General features: G+C 36.2%; 1 protein-coding gene across 1 annotated transcript; it reads right to left on the bottom strand.

Moving 5' to 3' along the window:
• Nucleotides 1-909: 909 nt before the first annotated feature.
• LOC117405812 (protein Aster-C) lies at nt 910-23083 on the bottom strand. Its single transcript, XM_034009188.3, has 18 exons — nt 22983-23083; nt 22439-22573; nt 19307-19391; nt 18308-18411; nt 17316-17411; nt 16959-17039; nt 14400-14518; nt 12855-13023; nt 10336-10477; nt 9883-10026; nt 9629-9747; nt 8215-8357; nt 5497-5600; nt 4433-4615; nt 4058-4127; nt 3510-3629; nt 3257-3356; nt 910-2655 (listed from the first exon to the last, which is right to left on the bottom strand). The coding sequence occupies exons 1-18, from the start codon at nt 23031-23033 to the stop codon at nt 2599-2601; spliced, it is 2022 nt and encodes a 673-aa protein (XP_033865079.3). The 5' UTR covers nt 23034-23083; the 3' UTR covers nt 910-2598.
• Nucleotides 23084-23534: the final 451 nt, after the last annotated feature.

Raw genomic sequence — 23534 nt, 5'->3', positions numbered from 1 at the left:
TGAGAGCTGACGGTCTAAAAGCACTCATGGCCACAAGTCTATCTTGGCGACTGTGATCATGTGCCATCTCAGTGCTACTTTCACAGTAGATGCAGATTATGAATGTTGCATGCATTGATGGTTCTGTTAATGTGCCAATCTATATGAAGTATACTTATGTCAGCAGTGTACACTTTACATGATCATTCTCAAACCCATTTTCTTCCAAAAAAATACACTGGGTTATTTTCAACTGATCTAAACACTGCCTCTGTTTAAATTATTAAAATAGTGCCTTTTGTGTATAAAGGCTCTAAAAATCAAACACCTTACAGTGCATGTGCACCCCTTAGTGGATTTACATTTGCAGAAATATGTACAAATTCAACCAATTAAATGGTGGCAGCATTTAGATATCCACTGTTTTAAGAAATTGAATTGACCCGTGTTTTAAAGTCATTTAAAAACAGGGTTTGCAGTAAATATACAAATATTCAAAACCTGTATTGCTTTACTGTACACATCAGTAGCCGAGCCAACAAACTTACATGGTCTGTGATCATTTTTCTGCACAGAGTAAGTGAATGGCTCTTTGTATAAGGTGCAGTATGGGGAAGGATACCTAATGTTTTGGGTTGGCCAATATTCAGACAGTTCCCAAATGCTGGCCATGTTGTACTTCAAGTTTATAATTAAATAATAATACACAACACAGATAATTGCCATTGATTAATTCTCAATGTACGTTAATTAGTTGGAAGACTGTGGCTGGATTACCTCACAAAATTTGTTTGGGGAATGTTTACTTTGGTTATAGTATTAGGGACATGGTTCTGCATAATTTAGGTGAAGTTAATGGGGTTAAAAATAGTCATCTTTGCTTTCAATTGCTTTCAAATTCCACTACTACAATGCTTTGCAATGCATATCTAAATTGTACATTCAAAACATATATTAAAAGGCACTCCACCATGTTTAATAACCTGGACACAAGGACCACTTTTAAACAGTTCTTTGAGTGGTTTTTATAAATAGGTTTGACTAAATGATTGTACTAAGTGTAATCGAGAGCTCAGTTGGAATGAATACTATATCTGCTGTAAGTGCATGCTTTTACCTTCAATAATACAATATTTATAACCACACAGTTCAAGTAGTTTTTGAAGTACAATAAATAAATAAATAGTAATTGGTGACACCATTGACCATGTTCTCTTTGGGGCGATGTCAATTCAGACCCACAAAGGAAGTTCCCCCACCACCCTCTTTCACAGCTGTTATACTGACCTCTATAGCCACACATTTATTGCATTCTTCAACATGCACATTTTAAAACTCAACTAAAACAGCTACAGTTTTTTACTTTGAACAAATAATGTATCTATAAATATATTGTAAAATGCACTTGTTAACGAGAATACAGACTTCCAGAAGACTTATCCTAAGGATTGTCTACAAGCTTACACCCATACTGTTTTTGTGTTTGGATATGTGTTTTCGATGAAAGCGTGTGACTCCGCTTGTTGAACCGATCCTCAAAACCCCTGAAATTACTCACTGGCTATTAAAAGATCTATGAGCATAATCATTTGCATTATGGCTTATGGTGTGGTTGGCTATACACTGCTTCTGCTGAATATTAAGTGGTTGAATATTATTATGGTACTGTATAGCTCTCTCATTCTGATATTGATTAGAACAGGTGGTCCACTCTTCTCGACTCAAACCAAGCATGTGCAACTCAGAAGACATTAAGAATAAAGTCAAACGTGAACCTACAGTACTTTTACTGCTATTTGAACTCAAGTTTTACATCCCTTTTGGGAAATTAAGAACAGTAATCTACCAAAATCGAGAGTGGGAACACATTTTTCTCCCCCCTAAAATTTTATCTTAAATAAGACTATAGGGTCAGTCACTGAAACTGACTTCCGGTTAAACTACTGTTTTCTAGCAAAAAGAGGCTGTGTGGTCCAGTGGTTAAAGAACAGGGCTTGTAACCAGGAGGTCCCCGGTTCAAATCCCACCTCAGCCACTGCCTCATTGTGTATCCCTGAGCAAGTCACTTAACCTCCTTGTGCTCCGTCTTTCGGGTGAGATGTAATTGTAAGTGACTCTGCAGCTGATGCATAGTTCACACACCCGAGTCTCTGTAAGTCGCCTTGGATAAAGGCGTCTGCTAAATAAACAAATAATAATAATAATAAAAAAAGAAACATGTACAGAACAGTAGTTGCTGTAGTTCCTTGTGTTGCCACCAGATGGCACTGGAAATGTGAACTTATTCAATGCAGCAGTTTCCAGAAACATAATGAGAAAACAAACGTATATCAAATGAAAACATGGACTGCATTTACTTAAATGACGTTAGTCAAATGCAGCCTTTAAAAAAAAAAAAAAATACATAAATAATAATATGATTTAAGTCACAGAAAAACAACATCACAGCATCACCCTTTCATGATACTTGACAACTGGAATGTGTGAAGTAACAGCAGCATAACGGTAATTATGCAAAAGTTTATTTATTTAAAATGAGTCTTTAACAATGCAGCAGATTAAACATTCTGTATTGTGCAAGCTGTGGAGTGGTTTCATTTTCTGGGTTTCTCACATCACTCACGTCTTGTTGTGAAGCTCACAATTCGTCTGCAGCATCAGTAGTGAGCGTTTCATCTGAAAAATGAAAAAAATAAGTGAAAAGTACTTTATATATTAATTCCATTGTGCCCACAGCTTATAAAGTAAAATAAGTAAAAAATATTTCAGTGAGACAAGCAGCTCTCAGATCAAGGCAGCTTTTTCTAGTTCTAAGTGATTATAACGGAAGCAAAGCGGCTGGGGTGAGTCATCTGGTAATTAGCCGTGCCTGAAGTGACTATTGAGAGTCCTTTGTTTATTGTTATGCCAAGCAATTGAGGTATGAATTAAGCAGACCGTAGCTAGGTTACTAGTGTTTGCAAGGGATTGCAAATATGAAGTTAAAACAGAAAATGATCCAACACATTTCAAAAATCAGGTAACTGTGTCCACGTGTATTATTGATATGACCAATGGGTTAAAACAATGTGGCACTGGAATGGTTATTGTTAACGGACCGCCACATGGATCTTTATTGTACCAAAGCTTGTGGTCAGTATCAATGATATGACCAGAGGTTAAAACAGTATTGAAACAACTAGGACAATAAAAAAAAGCTGTATTCCACATAGGTCATGTGTTGAGGCAAGCTGGAGACTTGAATTAATATTCATATGTAATAAAAAAGGACTTTTACCTGTTCCAACAGAGCTATAGATTCCTGAAGCACAATTTTCAACCTAGCAGTTTTTTCTTTATCTGTTTTTGGCAGTTTAGAATTGATATTTGGAGTTGAACTGAAAAAACAAACAAACAACAAATTAAAAAAAAAAAAAAAAAAAAAACTGGTTTCAGCACAATGTGTTTAAAAATACGTTTTAAAATCTCAATGTCTTCGACTCCTGAATTTCACTTTACATTTAATACTAATCCATGATGATTTTTCTCACTTTAAATTAATTTTTTCTGGGAATCGGAGCTCGTTGGATACGTGTATCCTACGTGCGACGTCCTCTATAGCCCACAGCTTGAAGAACAAAATCAAGTTCAGTAGAGTCAAAATGAGAAGGCTAGGGAGGGAAAAAAAAGTATATTAGAAAATTGTGCAAGAATAAGAGATCCAACCTTATATAATTTATATTTATCTGATCAAAAGGGTTAGATGATATTTGATAATGGCAATTCAAATATAATCCTAATTTTCAAACAAAGAACAATTTAATCTGATAAATCTTTTTAGGGTTGGTGTTCTTCATAAGAAGAATGATTGCCCCTCAAACTGTTCTAGTTCCAAAAAGTAACCCCTTCTCTGCCTGCAAAAAATAAAAAAAAACACTGATAAATATACTTTTCAGTATTAATGTATAAAAGCAGGTAGACATCTGAATCTCACTGGAAGCATTAGTCAGTTATGCCTCTATCACAACTAATGCATCATTCAGCAAGAGAACAATACTTTTTCTGCAGACCAAAAAAACAGACAAACAAAATAACTTACATAACACTCATTGATAGCAAAATTTTGGTGAGGTTATATTTCTGTGTATTTTTCAGATCCAAGTTTACTCCTGTGAAACAGAAAACACAATTTAAAAACATTTAGCAATAATATTCCTATTTAGAGCACTTCTCATTTACGGCATAAAAGATAAATCAAATTACAATGAAATCTGGATTAGGATCTTGGATAGTAATTTGTGCATACCTGAAGAATTCCTAATGTTTAAAATAGTAATTTATAATACCCACCCTTCCCCTCCCCTCCCAATATTAAAAGTAAATAAAATAAAAACTACCATTTTTCTAAACACAACTTTGGCCAAACTAGCAGTAATGCATTAAACACAGCAGGACATGTATAAACCGCACTGACTTGAATACTCCTCACTGCGCTCTGCTCCAAGGTCCCCGGCTGAGAACTGTTTCAGGGACTGTTTGGACAGGCGGTCCACCAGAGAGCGGCTGTACGTCCTCCTTCGCCTCCGCAATGCGCCTGGCTTGCTGGGGTCTGCAGTGCTCTGGTTCAGATGAGCCTCCTCCGTCACCAAATCAGACTCTGTACGGGGGAAATAAGCCTGATGAAGATCAGCATTCTGAGCAATAATGCAAACAAACACCAACTGTCTAACAGTGGGGCAATAACGAAATTTCCAGGTATCCATTACTGGATTACATTTGGACGATAATCGTGGTTTCCTTACGTCATGCTTTGCCTCCTAATGATTGCTACTTTCACCTAAATTAGTAGTAGTTTTAAAAAAGAACATGATGTGGCTAACAGCAGGAAGCATGGCTGCCAGGGGTAATATTACATTTTACACATTCTGTTTCCCGAACAGTGAAAATATGAAGTCAGCAGACGGTTTATGAAATATGAGCAAGGAAATTATGGTGGATTTAAAAGAACATAAACGCCCCTTATGGGAATGCTTAATAAGCACAGACAATCAATGTAAAGAGAGACAGGCTTATCAATTGTACCTGCACACCTGGTGTGTGATGGAGAGTTACGATTTTGTGCTTGGATCAGACATTTTACCAGGGAGTAAAAACAAAATGCTGACGCCTCACTCTGCTGCATTATCAATGGTCAAGATCATGAGAGGAGAGAAAAAAAAAACTCTAGTTGATTTTTGTGGGAAAATGTATGACTTGTCCAAATGTTAATAATGCAATCAAACATATCCATTGTAAAACTCACACAAGCACAAATAAATGACTTGCTGCTTGAGCAGCACTAGAATACGTCAGAAATTGCCTAGCATTGACATTTAACTTAGCTTGTGCTTTTTTATATTGGTCTTCTTAAGACCCTGCCTTACACTGTACTGGCTGATACAAAATGCTGATGGCACATAGTTTGTTTTGGCGCTGTTTAATTAGATTTTATAACGGCAAAATTATAAATTTAAAAAGGGTGAGGTGGGCAAAACCTACCTAAATGTCTGAAATAATTTTCCAGACCACTCCAGGAGTTCTTCTCAATGAAGGATCTGATCAGACCCCATGGCTGCTTCTTGTATTTAACATCAGTTGAAACTCTGTAAACCCAAAAAGTGAGTTGGTGACCAACTTTTGCATCAGTTTCAAATGGCCAGATCTTTGGAACTCCTTTACGTTGTATCAATATCTGTTAGAAAATACATTCCACATTCTGTGAATGTAGGTCATGGCAATGAGGACCTACATTTTTCATGAAACAAACACCTGCAATGTGTCATTTATATCCTTGACTGGGTGTATGTGTGTTCTTTGTTCAAAGTAACGTACTTACATTTGTAAGCAATCTTTTAGCCTAGACGAGAAGGTAGAAGGGAAGGTGTGCAATCCAAGTGCAAAAACACACACATTTGACTTTGTCTTTAAATTGAAGTAAACCTGTTGGTACTTTTACAGAACCCAACAGTATTTGGGTGATGGTATCCTATGCTTTAAATAACCCTACCTTCTCCTTAATGAACTCCCTCAGAAAGTCTGGAAAAGATAACTTCACACAGAACAGCAGAATGCTACTGCACTATAGGAAAGATAACTTCCACTGAAAACATTAGACCAGTAAACCAATTTGTGTATGCCTATACACAGCATGTATAATTTTAAAATGTTTTTCAGTACAAGACACAAACTATGTATTAAATGTTCAAGTAGTTGTCTTGGCTTATCTTTCTGTAAAGTCACCAGTGCTGAAAGAGTTCAACGTATGCCTTGTGCAAGTAAACCAGGAGAAATGCAACGCTGACTTGCACGTTTAATTGATCTTCAGTTCCCTTTTTTTTATATAAATGTAGTGCTGACAGGCAAGAAGAAATACTGTTTATTTAATTTATTTTTTAATTCCTGTAAGAATATGCTAATTCAGTAATAACAAAAGTAAGTTATTCCTGAGCAGACAGAAATTTTGATAAAATATAAGACCAACCTAGTTTTGAAGACCAAATTATATTTATTGCAGCTTTAGGCTTCTAGAAAAACAGGTGAACTAAGAAATTGATGCCTTTTACATTTTTGAAATCCTCAGACCCCAAAAGATGCTGATAATGCATTTGCAGAAACAGCACAATATTCTCAAACACAGGTACAAGGGATCAGAAGGGAAATAATAAAAAAAAAAAAATCAGTAACTTCTTTTGTTGCCTACAATTGGAAATATAATTAACGGCAATGGTAGTTCATTTGGTTTTACAATGTATTAACACTAGAAGCCCCGCGGCAGTCATTTTGGCAGTTTTTGGTTTTAAAATGTAATTTTCTCCAGTCGTGTAACACATATGGGGCTGTGCGTTCATGTACCTTTCTGTCCGTATGTATTAAATATTCTCACAAAGCATGAAACGCAGGACTGCAGAAATAAAGGAGATGTATTACACCTAAAAGCCCCGAGAGCAGTCACATTGACGGCCACACAGAAAACAATTGTATTCTACTTTATTATTATTATTTACCAGTCTGCAATGTGTTTAGCTGTAATTAGATTAGTCTCTACTCTCTGCCTGAGTGAATAACTGTCTTTAGTTTTTCAATCAGCCTTTTGAAAGGCTGGCGCCTGCTTGCCAGCTGCGCTGCTTTGTTAAGTCAATTAGCATCGGGACTAGTGAAAATAAATACCGGAGACCGTGGAGTTTTACAACGCAACAAAATATGGAGTTGATGTTTAGGATAAGATGGCATGGAAGTATTCAGTGAAAGCTGGCTCCCGATGGTGTCCTGTTCAATTTTTGGTCAATGCGCTTCTGTAAAATATTTTCTTCAAAGTATTTTTCTACATCATTCAGTTGCTTTTGCTCATCTGATTATAAACCGATTGCTGTTGAAAAGTTAAAAATGTATTGCTATCATTTCAGTTTAATAAATATGTATGTTGCAAACCGATGTCTGTTCAGATGTTTATTTACAGTTTCTTGATTTTTAAAATAAATGTTCATACATATATATATATTATACACACACACACCATTATGCTTCGTTGTTCAGATGTTTGTGGCGTACCCAATGAAAAAAAAACTAATTTCTCCTTTCATTACACTATTTACAGTGTTTTGAATACAGCCGTCACAAAGACTGCTGCGGGGCTTCTAGGTATGAGTATATCTCTGGTCCTTCTAGTGTTAAAGGTTATGCATTGTAATTGCATTGGTAACGAAACCTACTCTATGGTAAATAAATATGGAAACTAAAGTCAAGCAAATGCACTGTGTAAAACGCAAACAAGATTCAATAGTAACTTGCATATTTTTTAGCCGATTACGCCAATCTAGTTATCAGTATTGTGAAAAACCAAGGTTATGTATCCTTAGTGGGGCATAATATATAGACAAACCATACTTAAGCAATAATTCTCATTTTACTTTAGAATTTGGAAAGTCACTCTCCAGATTCACTGCACTTAAACAAACCCTCACCATCATACACCATTACTTACCTTGACAGGTGTTTTGTTGTCTTTCTTTTGCTTAACACATTCTCAAATACATGATTCAATCTAGACATTCAGCTGTTTACTTTTGGGGTAGCCTCCATGTTGTCATAGTGATGGAATGTCATATACTACTGGAATCAAAAGCAGTAATGCATTATGACATTCTCTATAACAACAGAGCGATCCGATAGGTGATGGTGTGTAATTTAAGGCTTGTCATGAATACCTGGTATACTTACCGTAACCTGCACTTGTGTTTGGAGGTCCGAATGATGCAATAACGGTTTGACGTGTAGAAATAATCATGGTAGGGCACGTCGTGGGTTACCACATCAGCATCTATGAGATAATATTGTCCTTGCTGACTATCTTTGTACATGGTCTGAGAAAAAAAAAAAAAAAAGAAAAAAAGGCATTAGTGTTTACAAAAAAACAAAGCCAACCTCCTGGAACAAATGTGACTGAAAACATACATGTGCATATTATACATACTACACATACATTGAGAATTATTTTCTTGTAACAGATGTATTTTTAAGTTGATACATCAACTTTTGAAGATTACCTTTTTAATCTGAACAAACAATAGTAACCTATAATCTGTAGTAAAACCAGTTTTACCACCCAAATTATATGCCATTATGCATTTAGGAAGAAAGAAAAACACACACCAAAATATTTTCAAATAAATACAACGCAGGGTGTGATTTGTCAAATTTCCAGTAGGGGGGGGCGGACTACAAAACAGTAGGCAATAGGTGTAGTAAAGGTACACAACATTGATACACTGATGTGCCAAGCAAATGCAGTTATTGTCATTTAAAACATTTCTTACTATTCTCGACAACTGAAAGGCAAGAACAACCTACGCGTATAATGAACCATAACTGAGCATGGAATGTACATATCTTAAAACTGCCCTGACTTGCAGTACAAGACACTTAAACCCACTCTGTGATATTTTATGTTCCTTTGCCAAGCAACCACTGCTCAACATACCCAATCCGAACAGAAACAATGGGTAGCTGTCTTCTGAGGCAGCTTTCGATAACCAATTACTTTGACTGAGAAGATTGTGTAAGGCTTATGTATTAATTGTTGATACATAATAAGTGGGTTCAAATGGCTTTAGTGGGAGAATACACGGTATGAGGATGTGTACAGATCAAGAGGGATAGTGTAGCTGTTTAGTCTTGCTTACAGTCTCACTCACATTTCTCTCTCATTCTTACTTCCTGTATCCCCTACTTAAAGGTCAACCCACAATCAATGTACAGGAGCCATGTCTGTGTGGTTGAAAGTATCATATGCGGCAGCTAGAACACAGTCCACAGAGACGGTGAGAACCAGCGAGGCAGTGTGCTGCACGAGATGAATGTATTTGGGTATGAATACCATTTGTATAAATTACATTTTCCAGCAGAAAGACACTGCAAGTGCAAAATCTACTGTCCCTTCCGGGGATGAAAATTGAAAGTGAAGAGATAAAAAATGCAGCGCCAGGGAAATTCTCCATCAAACCACGGCCAATATCTACTCTAAGCTGCTTTGAATGAAAATGTCTTTCCTACAGTACAATAGCAAGTTATGTTTTCTTAGCATGTTTTCAGGTCTGCAGTGTTGAAAGAGTTAAACCTGAATAAGGCACACTACCTGCAATTCTGTTGCTGTTGAGAATTTGCCAATGAGAGGATTTGAGATAGTGATGGTGTAATTCAGAGTCTTTTTCTGATTTTCACTATCGTCCCTCACCCACGGACTGCTCACCAGTCCTACATGGACATGAAATGGACATGAAGAAAAATGTTAGTGTTGGTGCTCGAAGGGCCAGAACATAAAAAAACTATTACATTAAGATGTATACCAAGTGCTATGTTAGAAATTACCAACTGTATGAAAACACCAACCTGTGATTTTTCTCTTTTGCATGAATCGCTGTAGAAAATGGGAGTCAGTAAACAGGAGTTCAAACATCTTCTCTGCACTAATATGAAATATCCGGTTGATATACAATCTTCCTTGGACATCATTAGCAAAGAGTCCCTCCTCTGCTAATAAAGAAAGAAAAAAAAAACAGTTTATAGTGTAGTATAGTGTACATTGCAGATTTGGGGGATCCTCCAAGTTTGACCAGTTGGTGTAAACTATGTAGCGGGTTCAAAGTCTTCAGTGCAATCAGTTACGTGGTGGGAACACAACCAAGTGATTTCCTGAATCTGACACTCTGGAAAGGGGTTGTGTGAAAACACTCCAAAGGAAGTCAACAAAACCCTTTTCCTAGCTGCTCATGTGTTCTTCTTTACACACATCTTAATAGTGAGCAGTCAAACACAAAAGTTGCCAGACCCGTAAATGATCACCTTCTTCATTGACATCAGAGCCGCTCCTCTCCGACAACAGATCTTCATTTCCATTGAGGTCTAGAGAATGTGCAGGATCCTTGGCATTCCTCTCGGAGGTCATGACTGGGCTCCTGCCAACATGATTATCTCCGAATACCTCCTGAACACAAACAGACAAAAACAACTGTTATCCTGAGCCCTATGTTATTTTGTCCAATGCAGTCTTGCTGTCCTATAGTGAAACAGACTTGCAACAAGGAGAAGCAGCCATTCTTCATTATGGCATGTTAGACATTTGCACAAATATTTAAATCCGGCATGACTATTAACAAAACTTTGTGCTGTAAATGGCGGGAGTCCCTAATTTTCGGTCCAGTCACTGAATATTTCTAGTTGGTTTACTTTGTACAGCCAATACCATTAGAAGTACCATTCTGTTGATTTAAAACAGTCATCATCTTTTTTTTTTATTCTAAGTCCACCCAATTACTGGAATACACAAAAGGGAATTAGTTAATTGTTTTAATTAATTCTAAAACGCAGGTTTTAGTGTGAAATAGAGGATCTGACTTCTTATATTACAAAAACATGACAATGTCGATACAATAAAAGGATTTTTAGACACATTTCAGTATTTTTTTTTTTTTTTTTTTTTAAACATACCTCAAATTCTAAAGCTTGTATCTTGATACTTGTTATTGTACTGTACTGCAGTACTTAACTGGAAATATAACAAGCTATATCATTTTCCAACCCATTTAAGATACATGGGTGTTACACAACTCCCAGTGAACTGAAGAAGACTTTGTTCTGGCCTATCTGGTTACTACAAATCAGAGCTCCAGCAATATTAATAAAGAAGGAACTGCTAGCCTCAAACAAAAAAAAAGCACAAACTTTCAATTTGAGAAGCTGTTCCCATTTTTTATACTTCATTAACCCAACCAATTGGTAACTGGGTAGAATTCATAAATATAGATCTAGATTTATGAAAACTTACATCAAAATCAGAAGCATACACCAAATGTAACCTTAAAACACATTTACTTAACCACTTTACTTAAAATAATATATTTTTCACCCTCAGTTATATCACTGTGCTGTAAAGCTAATGCGTTCAACAACACTAATAGACAAAGTGTTTGGGTTTTTGCTTTTGAATCCCCAGAGTGGCAATATGGTGGTAGCATATTGAAATAAGTAGACAATGCATGATGATTTGTTAAAAACTGTAATAACCAGCAATTCAGACTCCTACTTAAACATTCAGAAACTATTGTTGTGGTCTCTGACACTGCCATCCCAATTGTTTGAAATGTCAGAGGTGGAGCTCGACAGCGACTTGGATGATGACCCCTAAAGTTGGTGCGTACCAAACCATTTCTGCTGGTACTCAGGTGAGAACCTAATGTTAAAAGCTATTGTGAACCCCTGACTATACCTCAACTCTATACAACAGAAATGTTCCTCTGTTTTTCACACTTGTATACATGTATTCTCTTTCAATTGTCAGGAACAGGGTACAAGATGCAATCAACACTGGTTCTGACATCAGCTCGCAACCAGAGAGGTCTTGGTATTTAATTTACTGTATACAATTACCATTACAGTTGTCATTTTTCAAAAAAGTTGTATTACATTTTAATGGTGTCTAAAAATACAAAAATAAAAGACTTCTAACACCTAGAGGCCACTGAGTTCATCTACTGACTTAAATCAGGGTGTACCTGGCTGCTACCTAACTGGAAAGAATGAAGATGCCAATTCAGGGACTGCAGGAAAACAAATTAAACACCACCAAGCTTCACAGATCAGAGTTGCCCAAAGCAGTTCATAAAGAAGAAAAAGTACGGAAAGTTATTTCAAGTGATCTGTGAAGTTAGGAAACAGAAAATCAATGTTCAATATATCTTACAGGTATTGTTCTAACTTATATGGGTGTGATACTAGCTCTTTAAAGTTTTATTTAAGCAGTTGCCTATTGTAACTGCAGCTGGCAATTGCGGCTTCAGTTAGTGACTCATTGTTTTGGTTATTCTGCTAAAGAATTTGTTACAAAATACAGAACTTAAACTTTGTCAAACTACTCAACCCTTGCCAAAGAATAAACTAAGAATATTTTAGAACTAAAACAAAACCACAAGCTATTTTCCAGGATTTTGTAGAGCTGTTTTTTTTTTATGAAAGGTCATTTTCCAGAACTTTAAGTCAGCTACGTCATACTGTAGATGCAGATACACAAGAGCTGTATTTTGCAGCTCTCGGTATTCTTACATAGCTATGAATCAGCCCCCCACTTCAGATATCCTATTCCTCAATGAAATACTTGCTCTTGAACATGTATAAGTAGGAACAAAAATGTAAGAATGTCTACCATTTGACTGAATAGCACGGCTGACACACCTATGGTTCAGCTTTACATTAAATCAGTCCCCATTTTTAATGTTGCAAGTCAACATAGCACTCCAACACACCCACTGTGTATTCCATTTAAACATGAATCATCAGGGCTTGAACTCAAACACCAGACTTCTTACCAGTGTTAATGAGGTTCCATTTATCACCGCTGGTGTTGTGGGTAATCCTATTTCTCCTTCAGCTCGACTGCTTGCATCCTCCATTGGCGTTTCTATCAGTGGGAATTTAAGACTGCTCCGTCTCTCTAGTTTAAGAGAAAATTCATCACTGGTGTGTGTTGCTGAAACCCTAAAAAAATAAGAATGCACACCAAAATAGTAAGCAGAAATAAAGTGCTAAAAGCCTACAGAGATGTTATACACCATGTGCTTGCGAGTTGTGACCCACCCTTAACGGTTACAGTATTTAATGATCCACACATACAGTATCTGGTGGGGTTTCACGACAACTAACAAAAACTATCAGAATGTTTACATGCAGTGGATTTGAAAGTGATAATGTGTTCACAGTTACACTAAAGGGAAAAAAGATACTTTAGAAAACTGCATCTTGTATTGAATTCTTACTTAGATACATTGTTTCATGTACTGTTTGTCATACTTTACCAGTTCCATGCTTAGGGTGCATCACTGGCTAACCATGCTAAACTACAAGCAAATCATACTGAACTACAAGTAATTTGTTCTGCACGCCTAAATGAAACAGTTAAGACATGTTTTGTGAACAGGGCCCACAGTAAGGTAGGGCCTATGTGTATAATATTTTAACCAGACTGTTTATTGTTGGTAAATAAGGGACTATACAAAAATATATATATGTTTTGACCACAAAAAAGTTGGTCACTATAACCTAAATCTACAGCATGTAGAAAAACAAATGCATATGCATAGTTTTGCAAGCAGTTCTTATACAACTGCAGTAATATCATACACAAACTCAAATTTAAGAAAGCAGTTCCCAAAGTTCTATGCATCATCGACTTACATTTTGTTTGTGGAATAACAAACATTCACATACATGAAATATTTTGCACAAAAGAAGGCTTACGAAGTTCCGTCACCATTGGACAAGCAGTGTTCACTGCCTATTTGCCAAACTGAAAAATGACTACAGAATGTCAGACAGATAGACAAACAGCCTCCATATACCCCCAGATTAGAATACATTATATAACCTGTGCTAAAGACCGTCCTTAGCTAGATTCACCACAATTTGACAAGCACTTAACTAAATATATACACAATTCTAAAATGACAGAGAGTCAGACAACACACAAACAACTTCCACAGACTCAAGATTAGGATACATTGTAATACGTGCGCTAAAGAGGTCCTTAGTAAGACAGCTGTACAAGCGATTCTCTAGATATATGCAAAACATATACGTGTCCTCACCTCCACTATATTCCCTTGCAGGGGTATGCATTCCTGGTGAGGGATAATTCAAGTAAAACGCGAGCTTCAGTGAGTAATGATCGCCTGCAATCTCTGTTTTTCAATTTTTGTATTTGTAGCTCATATTTATGCTCTGTTACAGTGAAATCCGTTTCAGCGTACATTATTGTTATTTGCAACTATAATATTGAATAGTACAAAAAATATTATAAAAATAATCTACAAGTATCTCTGGTCAATGGAAAATCAAATTCAATGAATATCACTTACCCACTTCGATTGAGGTTTTCTGTGGATAACGATAAACTCTCCATTTCTTCGTTATTTAATCCCAAATCACTCCCATAATTATGCTGGACCATGTGCCAAAAGTCTTGCTTTGTCAAATTCTAGAAACAAATAGGCAATCGTTTTAAATTGTACCATTTCCCTGCTTCTGACCATGCCGTAAGTCATTCCTGACTCGTCATCTTATCCTTACACACCTTTAAACTTTCTTTGGGGTTATCAGGTTATTGTACAATACAATTACACGGTTACACGGAAAGCGGGGAGGTGGAGGAGGGTGAGAAGAGCAAAGTACAACAAATGTGACATGAAAGAACATCAACACCGCGCTACTGTACAACAAGCATTACTGTGGACAAACACAACAGTGTTTCAAGTTCATTCGTTAACCTCTGATTGAAAGATGACACGGACTCTGAACCCAACTGTAAAAACACACACACATTCTGCTTCACATTCAATCTATTAGTTTGTTACTGAAGCACTGTTGAAAAAAAAAACCTAACTACGGTATTATTACCAAGTATGTAATGACTTCTTGTATAATATTATATAATATAATTATTATTATTTTAATGTCAGAAGTGTTTTATCGAGTACGGTTGGGTGCTGAGCCAACTGCATGCAAGGTCTATTGAGTATTGGTTGACAACATCAATACCTCCCGTGCAGGTCTTTGTTACAAGTGTCATTTTGTTAAATAGAAACCTGACCATGTTCTAAATCATGTAAATAAACCAATAAACCAGTAATGGAAGAGCACTCCCGAATAGTTTACAGCCCCTGGATTAAAGTACCTGCCGCCTACCGTTAAACACCCAAACAATAACAACACAAACGTGCATTTAAATCGTTTCAAAAAATGTATATACAAAGTACAATATTTTTAATTATATTTTTGGATTTTCAACGTCAGCAACCACTTGTTTCCTGTCGGTCTGTCTCGGTCCCTAAATGCTGTCGTATTTCATGAGGAAGTTCACGCATGTTAAACCTAAGAGTCTCAGTTGACAAATGTAGAATTAATCTACTTATTTAAATGAATCGTGTTTTTGGTCCTTGATATTCCGTTTCCATGTAGAAATGAACAGCCAATCTTACCTGCGCCCGAGCTTCTTTACTGAGTAAAGTTATATTAACCTATAGCTTACTGCAGAGGTATGCGGGTTTTAGGAAAGTTGTTTGTTTCAATCTGGAAGACGCGTAATTAGAGCCCCGCCCTATCTATTCCAAAGGTGAGTTTTTAAAAAGACAGGTTCCCTTTTAAAAATATGCCATAGACTATCGTTAATATGTCGCTATAAGTATAATTAAGATGAAAATCAGAAACGAAACACGACAGTTGTCCGAGTTGCCGACTCCGAAGGCTTTGGAAATGTTTTGCAAACTTTTCACTCGATCAAGTAAATCTGTCCCCATATCTCATACATACATTATTTTATTTGACATGTTATGTACGTGCATATACTGTAATTTCGCATTTTAATAGCTTAATTGTTGTTTAAAGCTGCTAACATTTAAATACACACAACATTCAGTAAGTGCTGGTTCAACTTAGTCATACATCTAGATAACGCTTTCCTCATAAATCACTCCATTTCCTTTTTTGTTTGTTTGTTATTGTTAATAGACAGATCCCTTGTTCATTAGGAAAAAAAATGCTGAACACAAATGGTAGCAGACATTCATAAGGACAAACCAGTTCTGCAGGTGTAGTATCACCTTTTGACAAACTGCCATGAATTCTCTAGTAAACCAGTAGTTCCTGTTATAGCCTCACTAGAGTACTATATTTGGATGTTAAAACCAGTCCTACAGGATTGTTGTTGCAACGTCTTAAAATATTGTAGAAGTCACTGATGCATATATAAAAGACTGATACAGCCTCCACAGTCTGATTGATTACACTTTCCTGTCCATATTTTAGATTGGGTGGGCATTGACTCGGCAGAATCCAGTAATATAAAGAAACTCATCTAGAGTAGGCAACTAGAGTGGAAGAGTAGCTATATTATATATATATATATATATATATATATATATATATATATATATATATATATATATATATATATATATATATCGGTATATTTAAAAACACAATATTTGAGCAATTGCAATAAGAGCCAAACAGAATAACTGTGAAGAGAAATTTACTTTTTTCACTTAAGAACCACTCAGCCCTGTATTGCTTGTCTGGTTCCTAGTCCTTGTTGCTTGCAAAGGCACCAGAGATCAATTATTTCCAATTGATGTGGCTCATATGACTTGCCAGTATGATTTAATATTAGCTGTTATTTTCAATGTTATGAATGACAATGTGATTTGTCATTTACAGAATGTAATAGTTGTATTCTATTCAAAGCCTCTGTACATTAATTTACTAAACTTTTGTTTGATGCCAAATACTACAGCATGACCATGTTCTGTGAGGTAAGGAACAGTGTATTCATCATTGGAAAAAGGTTCCCCCCCCCACCCACCCCAGCAGCTGAATGTAAGAATCTTGTTAATAATTATTTTCTAATTGTATTATCTTACCTTGTTTAGTAATGCGTTCTGCCACATCCTGAAGATACTGAGGTAGCTTCTCTCTCTAGCAGCAAATGATGTAAAGAAAAACTACAAACAGAGAAGACACATTCACCTTTTGAATGCATTTTTTCAATTTCAATTTTTCATTTTTTCAGGTGTATACCGTGGACACTGCATTAGGAACTAGATGCGTCAGTTAGTAAGTACAATAACGCCAAACAGTACAATGCACTGGGAGTTACGTGGAATGGATTTAATGTTAGTATTTAGTGTGTGGCCACTTAAATTAGTACCCTGCCCCTTTACTAAATCAAGTAGCCTGTACAGCGTTTCCTGTAAGTTCTGTGTGCTTGCCAATAATACCTTTTCATTGTTCGTCCCAATCTGAATGGCATTGGGGATCAGTCTCGCAGTCTTCTCCTTTGACATCGAGGTTACATCTTTCAAAGCTATTGCTATCTAAAGACAGGGAAAATAAATGACTTGATTCAACCTAAAGATTACAATATATCTGTATATTGTTTCTTACTTAATTTTTCTGGCACCTTCAGAGATACCACTGTATCTGAATTAACTATCAACAATGTTTCTGTTTTTTACTCAGATTCTCCAAGAAACACAAGCAGGGGTGAATGTGCTTGATGCAAAAGATATTCCTGATTTCCTTCTCAGGTCAAGCTTTCACTGAGGCCAGCATGGGACAATAAATAGCAGAGAGCATAGAGTATCTAGTTTCTGACCGCCTTTTCTGCATGACATAATGAGGTGAAGTCTTCACAGAAGGAGATTCACCTTGTTTGTAATAATTAAGCATAAACACTGATGAGACTAGGGAAAGTCTATCTCCTCCTGACAGGCTGCCTTTGTTACCAAGAGAATTCTGAATGAGTTGAACTTAATGCAAAAAAACTATTTAAACAAAGGGCCTCTGAGTTCCTATTCTATTCCACTATTCCACCTGGAATTTGCTAAAAGAAAGGTTGGTCATAACAATACAAGAACAGTGCCATCACTGAAAATGTAATACTGGGGAAAATATTACTTGATCAGGGGGCTGATGTGATATTTTGTATGTACTTCCATAAAATACGGTTCTCTATAAGGTTAAGTTTTGTACTGTACAACAGGCTAACTTTGCATGTTACTTAAATAAATTAGTTTTGCTATTAACAAAAACACTTTTCATGCAGAACAAAAGGGATTACTAGTGAGTCAATCTAAGACAGAACTTGTTTACAGTCATTTTTATTGTGACTGAATCGGATCAGTAGGAACCAATAGGAACTAACTGTACACAATATTTTCTTTACCTAGGAATAGAGTTCATCAGTTTGCATAGTATCCAGTGCTCCTACCGTAGTTTCCCAGAGAATGAAGTTACTATGGAAACACAGCCAGTTCTCAGAGAGGTACAGGCGTCCCTGCAGCAGGATGTCTCTCTGGAGAGCACAGGCATAGTCTACACAAACAAAAGGCCATTCACTCAAGCATTATGCACAATCAAAATGCTCTCCTACTTCTGGGTGACGTGTCAAATATGCAACCAACTATTCACTGTGTAAAAAGATTGGCTTAGCATCTAGAGACATTTTCAAGCAACTTTGCTGAAATTAAGAATGATTGCGTTGCTTGAATTGTCTACAGTAAGTTCAAGGGTAACCTGAAAGCTGTTTACTGTTCAATGACCTCACTCTTTCAAGAATAAGCAAAGGTAAAATTCATTAATTCAGTACCTCTTCTAACAAAGTCAGTGTTATGTCAATTTTACTAGGTTTTACAAGGTGAGCCACTGTCAACATCTAATCTTGACTTTAACTCTTTTAAGCATGAAATATTGAAAATAGCAGTAAAAAGTAGTTTTGGACACATAATAAATACATCTTTTCTTACTGAAATTTCTTTTTTTTTCCGTTGCTTTATAAGGGGAAAAATTGCATCTTCATATGAGGTCGTCATGCATTTGCATCTTCCATATGTCCCCACACAAAGACTAGAAAAGTTTTTTTGTTTTATTTTAACCTGGTTATTCTAATCAAAACAAAGTTCCTAATAAGGACCCCATGAAGCACCAGGCAACTTGCTGGCACCTTTTGAATCTACACGTTTTTGGGGATATTTTCAGAAAGTAGGTACCTACTGGCACATTCCTATTTGATGATTTTTGCTTGATAACGTCCCATTCAATCGAATGATCTCAATCAGATCGACTGCCATAGGGGGCATTGCTATCCATCATTCGGAGGGTTTAACTGATATTCTGCTCTGTATCTAATTGCTGTTAATAAACCACATGTATATATGTAAAGTACAGGCATTTATTAAACACACTGGCGAAAAAGGGATCACTTTCTTACCCACAATTAATTTCTCAGACTCCAGCAGGTGTTTGAATAGTTTCTTAAATTCTTCATTTCTGTGTTTATAAGTGGTAATCGGAACCTGAAACATGTAAATATCAGCTTGTTAGGTATTTTTAACTCCCGAGTTGTTAGACAGTGGTGTAATATCAGAACTACAATGTAGAAAACCTTGTTAAACCTATTCAAATGTTTCCTAAACATGAATATAGGCCACATGCTGTGTGATGAATGTTGTTATCTTTTAGAAATTGAATGCATCCGATTTATAGAGAAGAATAAATACTACTTAAAGCAGTAGACACATATTTAGATTTTTGCTGATCACTGAATTTGCTGCAAATATAAAAATGGAGCCATTTGTATCAAGTGTAAGTTGTAGACCTACACCAACAGAATGTATTTATAAAAAAAAAAAAAAAATACATTGGACAGACAGACACACATACAGACAGACTCTTCAAATGTTAAACATTTTTGAAAAATAGTCTTTTATGGTAGCAACTAATGAATTACAGAATGCAAGAGGACATACTTTGGGACATTAATAATGAAAACAGTATCTACAGTAATTGTTACTGAAAACAGTGGTTGTTATGACAATCTTAATTCATATTTGCAATGATATTTAAAATCTATGTTTCTGTTGGGCCATGTAGACTATTTGTTCAGTAAGTGTGCAGCAAAACACATATTAGCTTTTAGTCAATAAGTAACCTCTTACAAAAGCGCACTGTGGTATACAACAATAAAATCTTGAGTAAGTATAGTGAACTCATGGTAAAGCATAGTTAAGAATAGTAAATCATAAAATAACTAGGTAATGCAATGTAAAACACATGGTTAAAATGGGTAAATTACATTGAATAGAATAAGCATGGGAAAGCATGGTAAACTGTTTTTTTTGTTTGTTTGCTTTTATTTAAATTGAAAGGCTATAATTAACTACAAATCTAGGCCTATCTATAAATTTGTAAGGGCTTATTCACAGGAAACCATACAGGGAAATAAATGGGACCAGATATGAACATTTTAAAAATGGCTTGGGAATGTCCCCCTCCTATTGGCTGCTGACATTCTAAACCCATATGGTTAAAAGAGTACAGTCAGTGGTTTGGATTGCGTTTCATTACAATCAGGAAAATCATGGGTGTATACTGTTACAATCCACTCCTCCTGTGCTAGTACAGTATTTCAAACTTCAATAAGTTAATCATGGTAGTGAGCTCCTCTTCAACTTGCTGGATGATCTTCTTTGGCACTGTCCACCAGCACCTGCGTGTGTTCTTGTGCCACTGATTACCCTTGAGCCCAGCCCTTTTACTACCAGCCCCTTGTGCAGCTGTGATGGAAGGAAAACACTGTTCTAAGCTGTTTGAGATACACACAGGAGCAGTTTCTTTCTTCCATTTAACACTAAAAGTTTCGCTTGACAGTTTTTAACTGCACCAATAAACTCCATAAAAGTGCCAGAATTTTGTGAGATATTGACAGGGAGACAGGGCTTCAGTTTAACATCCCATACAAAAGACATGTGCCTCGTCCACTAAAGTCAAGCTGTTGTTGTGTACTGTAGTAGAGTGACCTCTGCTGAGCCACCAGCTCTATCACACCTGTCTTCAATCCAAGTAATGGTGAGTGCAACTGAGTGTCCATTCTAACCTCTACTGCATTCTGCTTGTTGGAAACCATGCTATATGTGTGTGTGTGTGTGTGTGTGTGTGTGTGTTTGAAAGGAGGTATAACTGCAGTGTACAAAAATGAAATCATGAAATGTTTTGTTTTTTGTTTTTTAAATCATTTAAGCCTTTTGTGTGCATCACAGGTTTCCCGTGATTACCCTGTTTCACAAGTTTTATTGTACCATACCCTAATGTATCATACTTATGTGTAATGTTGCTTACCTGTGCTTTACCACAAAACACCTGATAATACGATAACCCTTACCCTTTGAACAGAACATTAATTATCATTACAGTATGAGTATTTACCGTTGTTTCTTGACGAACACAACACATTTTCCACACCGTTTTATCTCGTATAATGAAGCTCGTGAAAACCATTGACAGCATTGTTTCATATTTCACTCATTATACACGACAGAATGATGGGGTGCATTCGTAAACTCAATCTGACGCTCCGAACGAGCTCCAGCTTCAGAGCTGGATTTTTAGAGCGTTCACTTTCAAAATGGTAACATCTCGCTGTGGTGGATGCGGGTATATTCTAGACCCATTTTTGTTATTTACTTCTATATTTGTCATTTTAATGTTTTTTGAAGAAAAAAAAAGATATTCCAGATATTTTAAGTTCGGGTTTTACATAAAGCGACTGAAGTGAAGGGGTGGAGTCGTCTACACGCTAGCCTTGTTCAACACCAATTAGCACTGAACAGAAAAAAAAAATCAAAATCAAAAAAATCTAACTGAAGAACAGCAGTAATAATTACAGTAGTTAAGAGTTGAAAACTCATGTAAAAAATCTAAATAAAAAATCGGTTATATCGGTCTAAGAAAAAGGCATTAAACGGCACAACTGCATAGTGATCATAGTTTATAATAGTACTATCAGTATTAAACCGTTTTAAGTCGCTCCGAAATTGATCTCCTCTGAGTTTTCACCCCAGAGCATGTCAGGAGTTTATGAACGGTCAGAGTGACACCTTAATGTTTTAACACTTCGAAACGTCTTCGTAAACCTCTCTCGTTTTTAGAAATAAGATCTCGAATAGCTGTTGCTGTGCACTGTAGAACACAAAATTAATATAACCGCTAAACGTACATCGTCACAGTGACAAAGCCTACACTTACTAAACTGTGTTTAAAGGCACTGTGTATATTCATACAACATGTAAATATATATTTCCTGCATCAACTCTTTTTTTCATTTGCATTTAAGGAAGCTGGAATTAAAAAAAAGTGATAAAAAAAATACATTCACCGCACATCCAATCATGCTTGGAAAGTGGAAAAAAATTACTATACCACTATTGGACGTCGTGTGGCGCTGTGGCAAATGTTTTTTTTTCCACCGACTAAAAATAGTCTGGTAGGGTACTGTGCCTCAATCCACCTGTCTATGCCCTATCTGTTTTTATTGCTTTGTTCATTTCTATTTCTTTGGACTTACCCAGAACCCCCTGTCAGTAGACCCAGAGGACAGCGAAATCTCACGAACTAAAATATCAGAAAACGAGTTAGTTGGGCCCTGTTCTTCTTCCTCCTCTTCTTTTTCAGCTGATTCTTGTTTCTCTTCACGTATCGTCTAAACGAGGGTTAAGTTACACGATTTAGCTTGACACATCATTACCTTGTTATAGCTGCTCATTTGGACATCACTGAATGTTGTTAATCTAAGATCTACTATAACTTGTTTTTATTGTATACATTTCGTCGTCAATTAAAATTATATATGTACAACGATTCTGAACCGTAGGCCTACTTCCAGTAGTGAATGGTAAATGCATATATGCAATCGTTTCATATTTGTTCATAAAAATACCTTTCTGTGTGATTTTAAGGGATTCTACGAGGGACATAAAATCACACGTTTTATCTTGTTGTGGGTATATTGACTTGGACCAAAATTATATACAAAGTATCCATTGTGTTCAAATACTGACTTGTCGGTGTAGCTCTAAACCAGTGTATCCCATGTTGTGAACAAACCTTACCACAGACTGAAGTTGCTCTTTGAGACAATGCAAGCTGTTATCGATGTCCATCGTGTGCAAGTTGTTGCTATTCTTTTCTCCTTCATCAAGGCTGTACCTTTAAAGCTACGGCTGCTATAGCAACCGAAACACCGCTTCCCTCGTGACTGCAACGCTCGACAACTTGGGCTGGGCAGCATCTTGAGCGAAGTTGCGCAGACCTTAAAATTATATATAAAGTCATTAGAAATGTGCTCTTTTCAAACGACTGCTGGACATTGTAACACAGTTATATTAAGTGTGGTTCCATCTTTCAAACGAAGTTAATTGACCGTTGTGAAACGTGTTGCAGTACTGAAATGGTGATTTTTTAATTTAAAAAAAAAAAAAATATGTTGAAATAATAAAACGACCTTTTTTTAGCCTATTATCAACTTCATTCAGTACTTTCATTATTTATCATTGCTCAGTATTTTTTAATGTATTTTATTTCCTTTATTTTGAAGTGTTTTATTAATTGAATACCTATGCCTACAGTAGAGACATTTACTTGTATGATACAGTCGTCAATGA

This window comes from Acipenser ruthenus, chromosome 8 (genome assembly GCF_902713425.1).
Source record: "Acipenser ruthenus chromosome 8, fAciRut3.2 maternal haplotype, whole genome shotgun sequence".
Classification (NCBI taxonomy): domain Eukaryota; kingdom Metazoa; phylum Chordata; class Actinopteri; order Acipenseriformes; family Acipenseridae; genus Acipenser; species Acipenser ruthenus.
The sequence above is the reverse complement of the archived record's forward strand: the minus strand, read 5'-3'. Positions and strand labels throughout refer to the sequence as shown.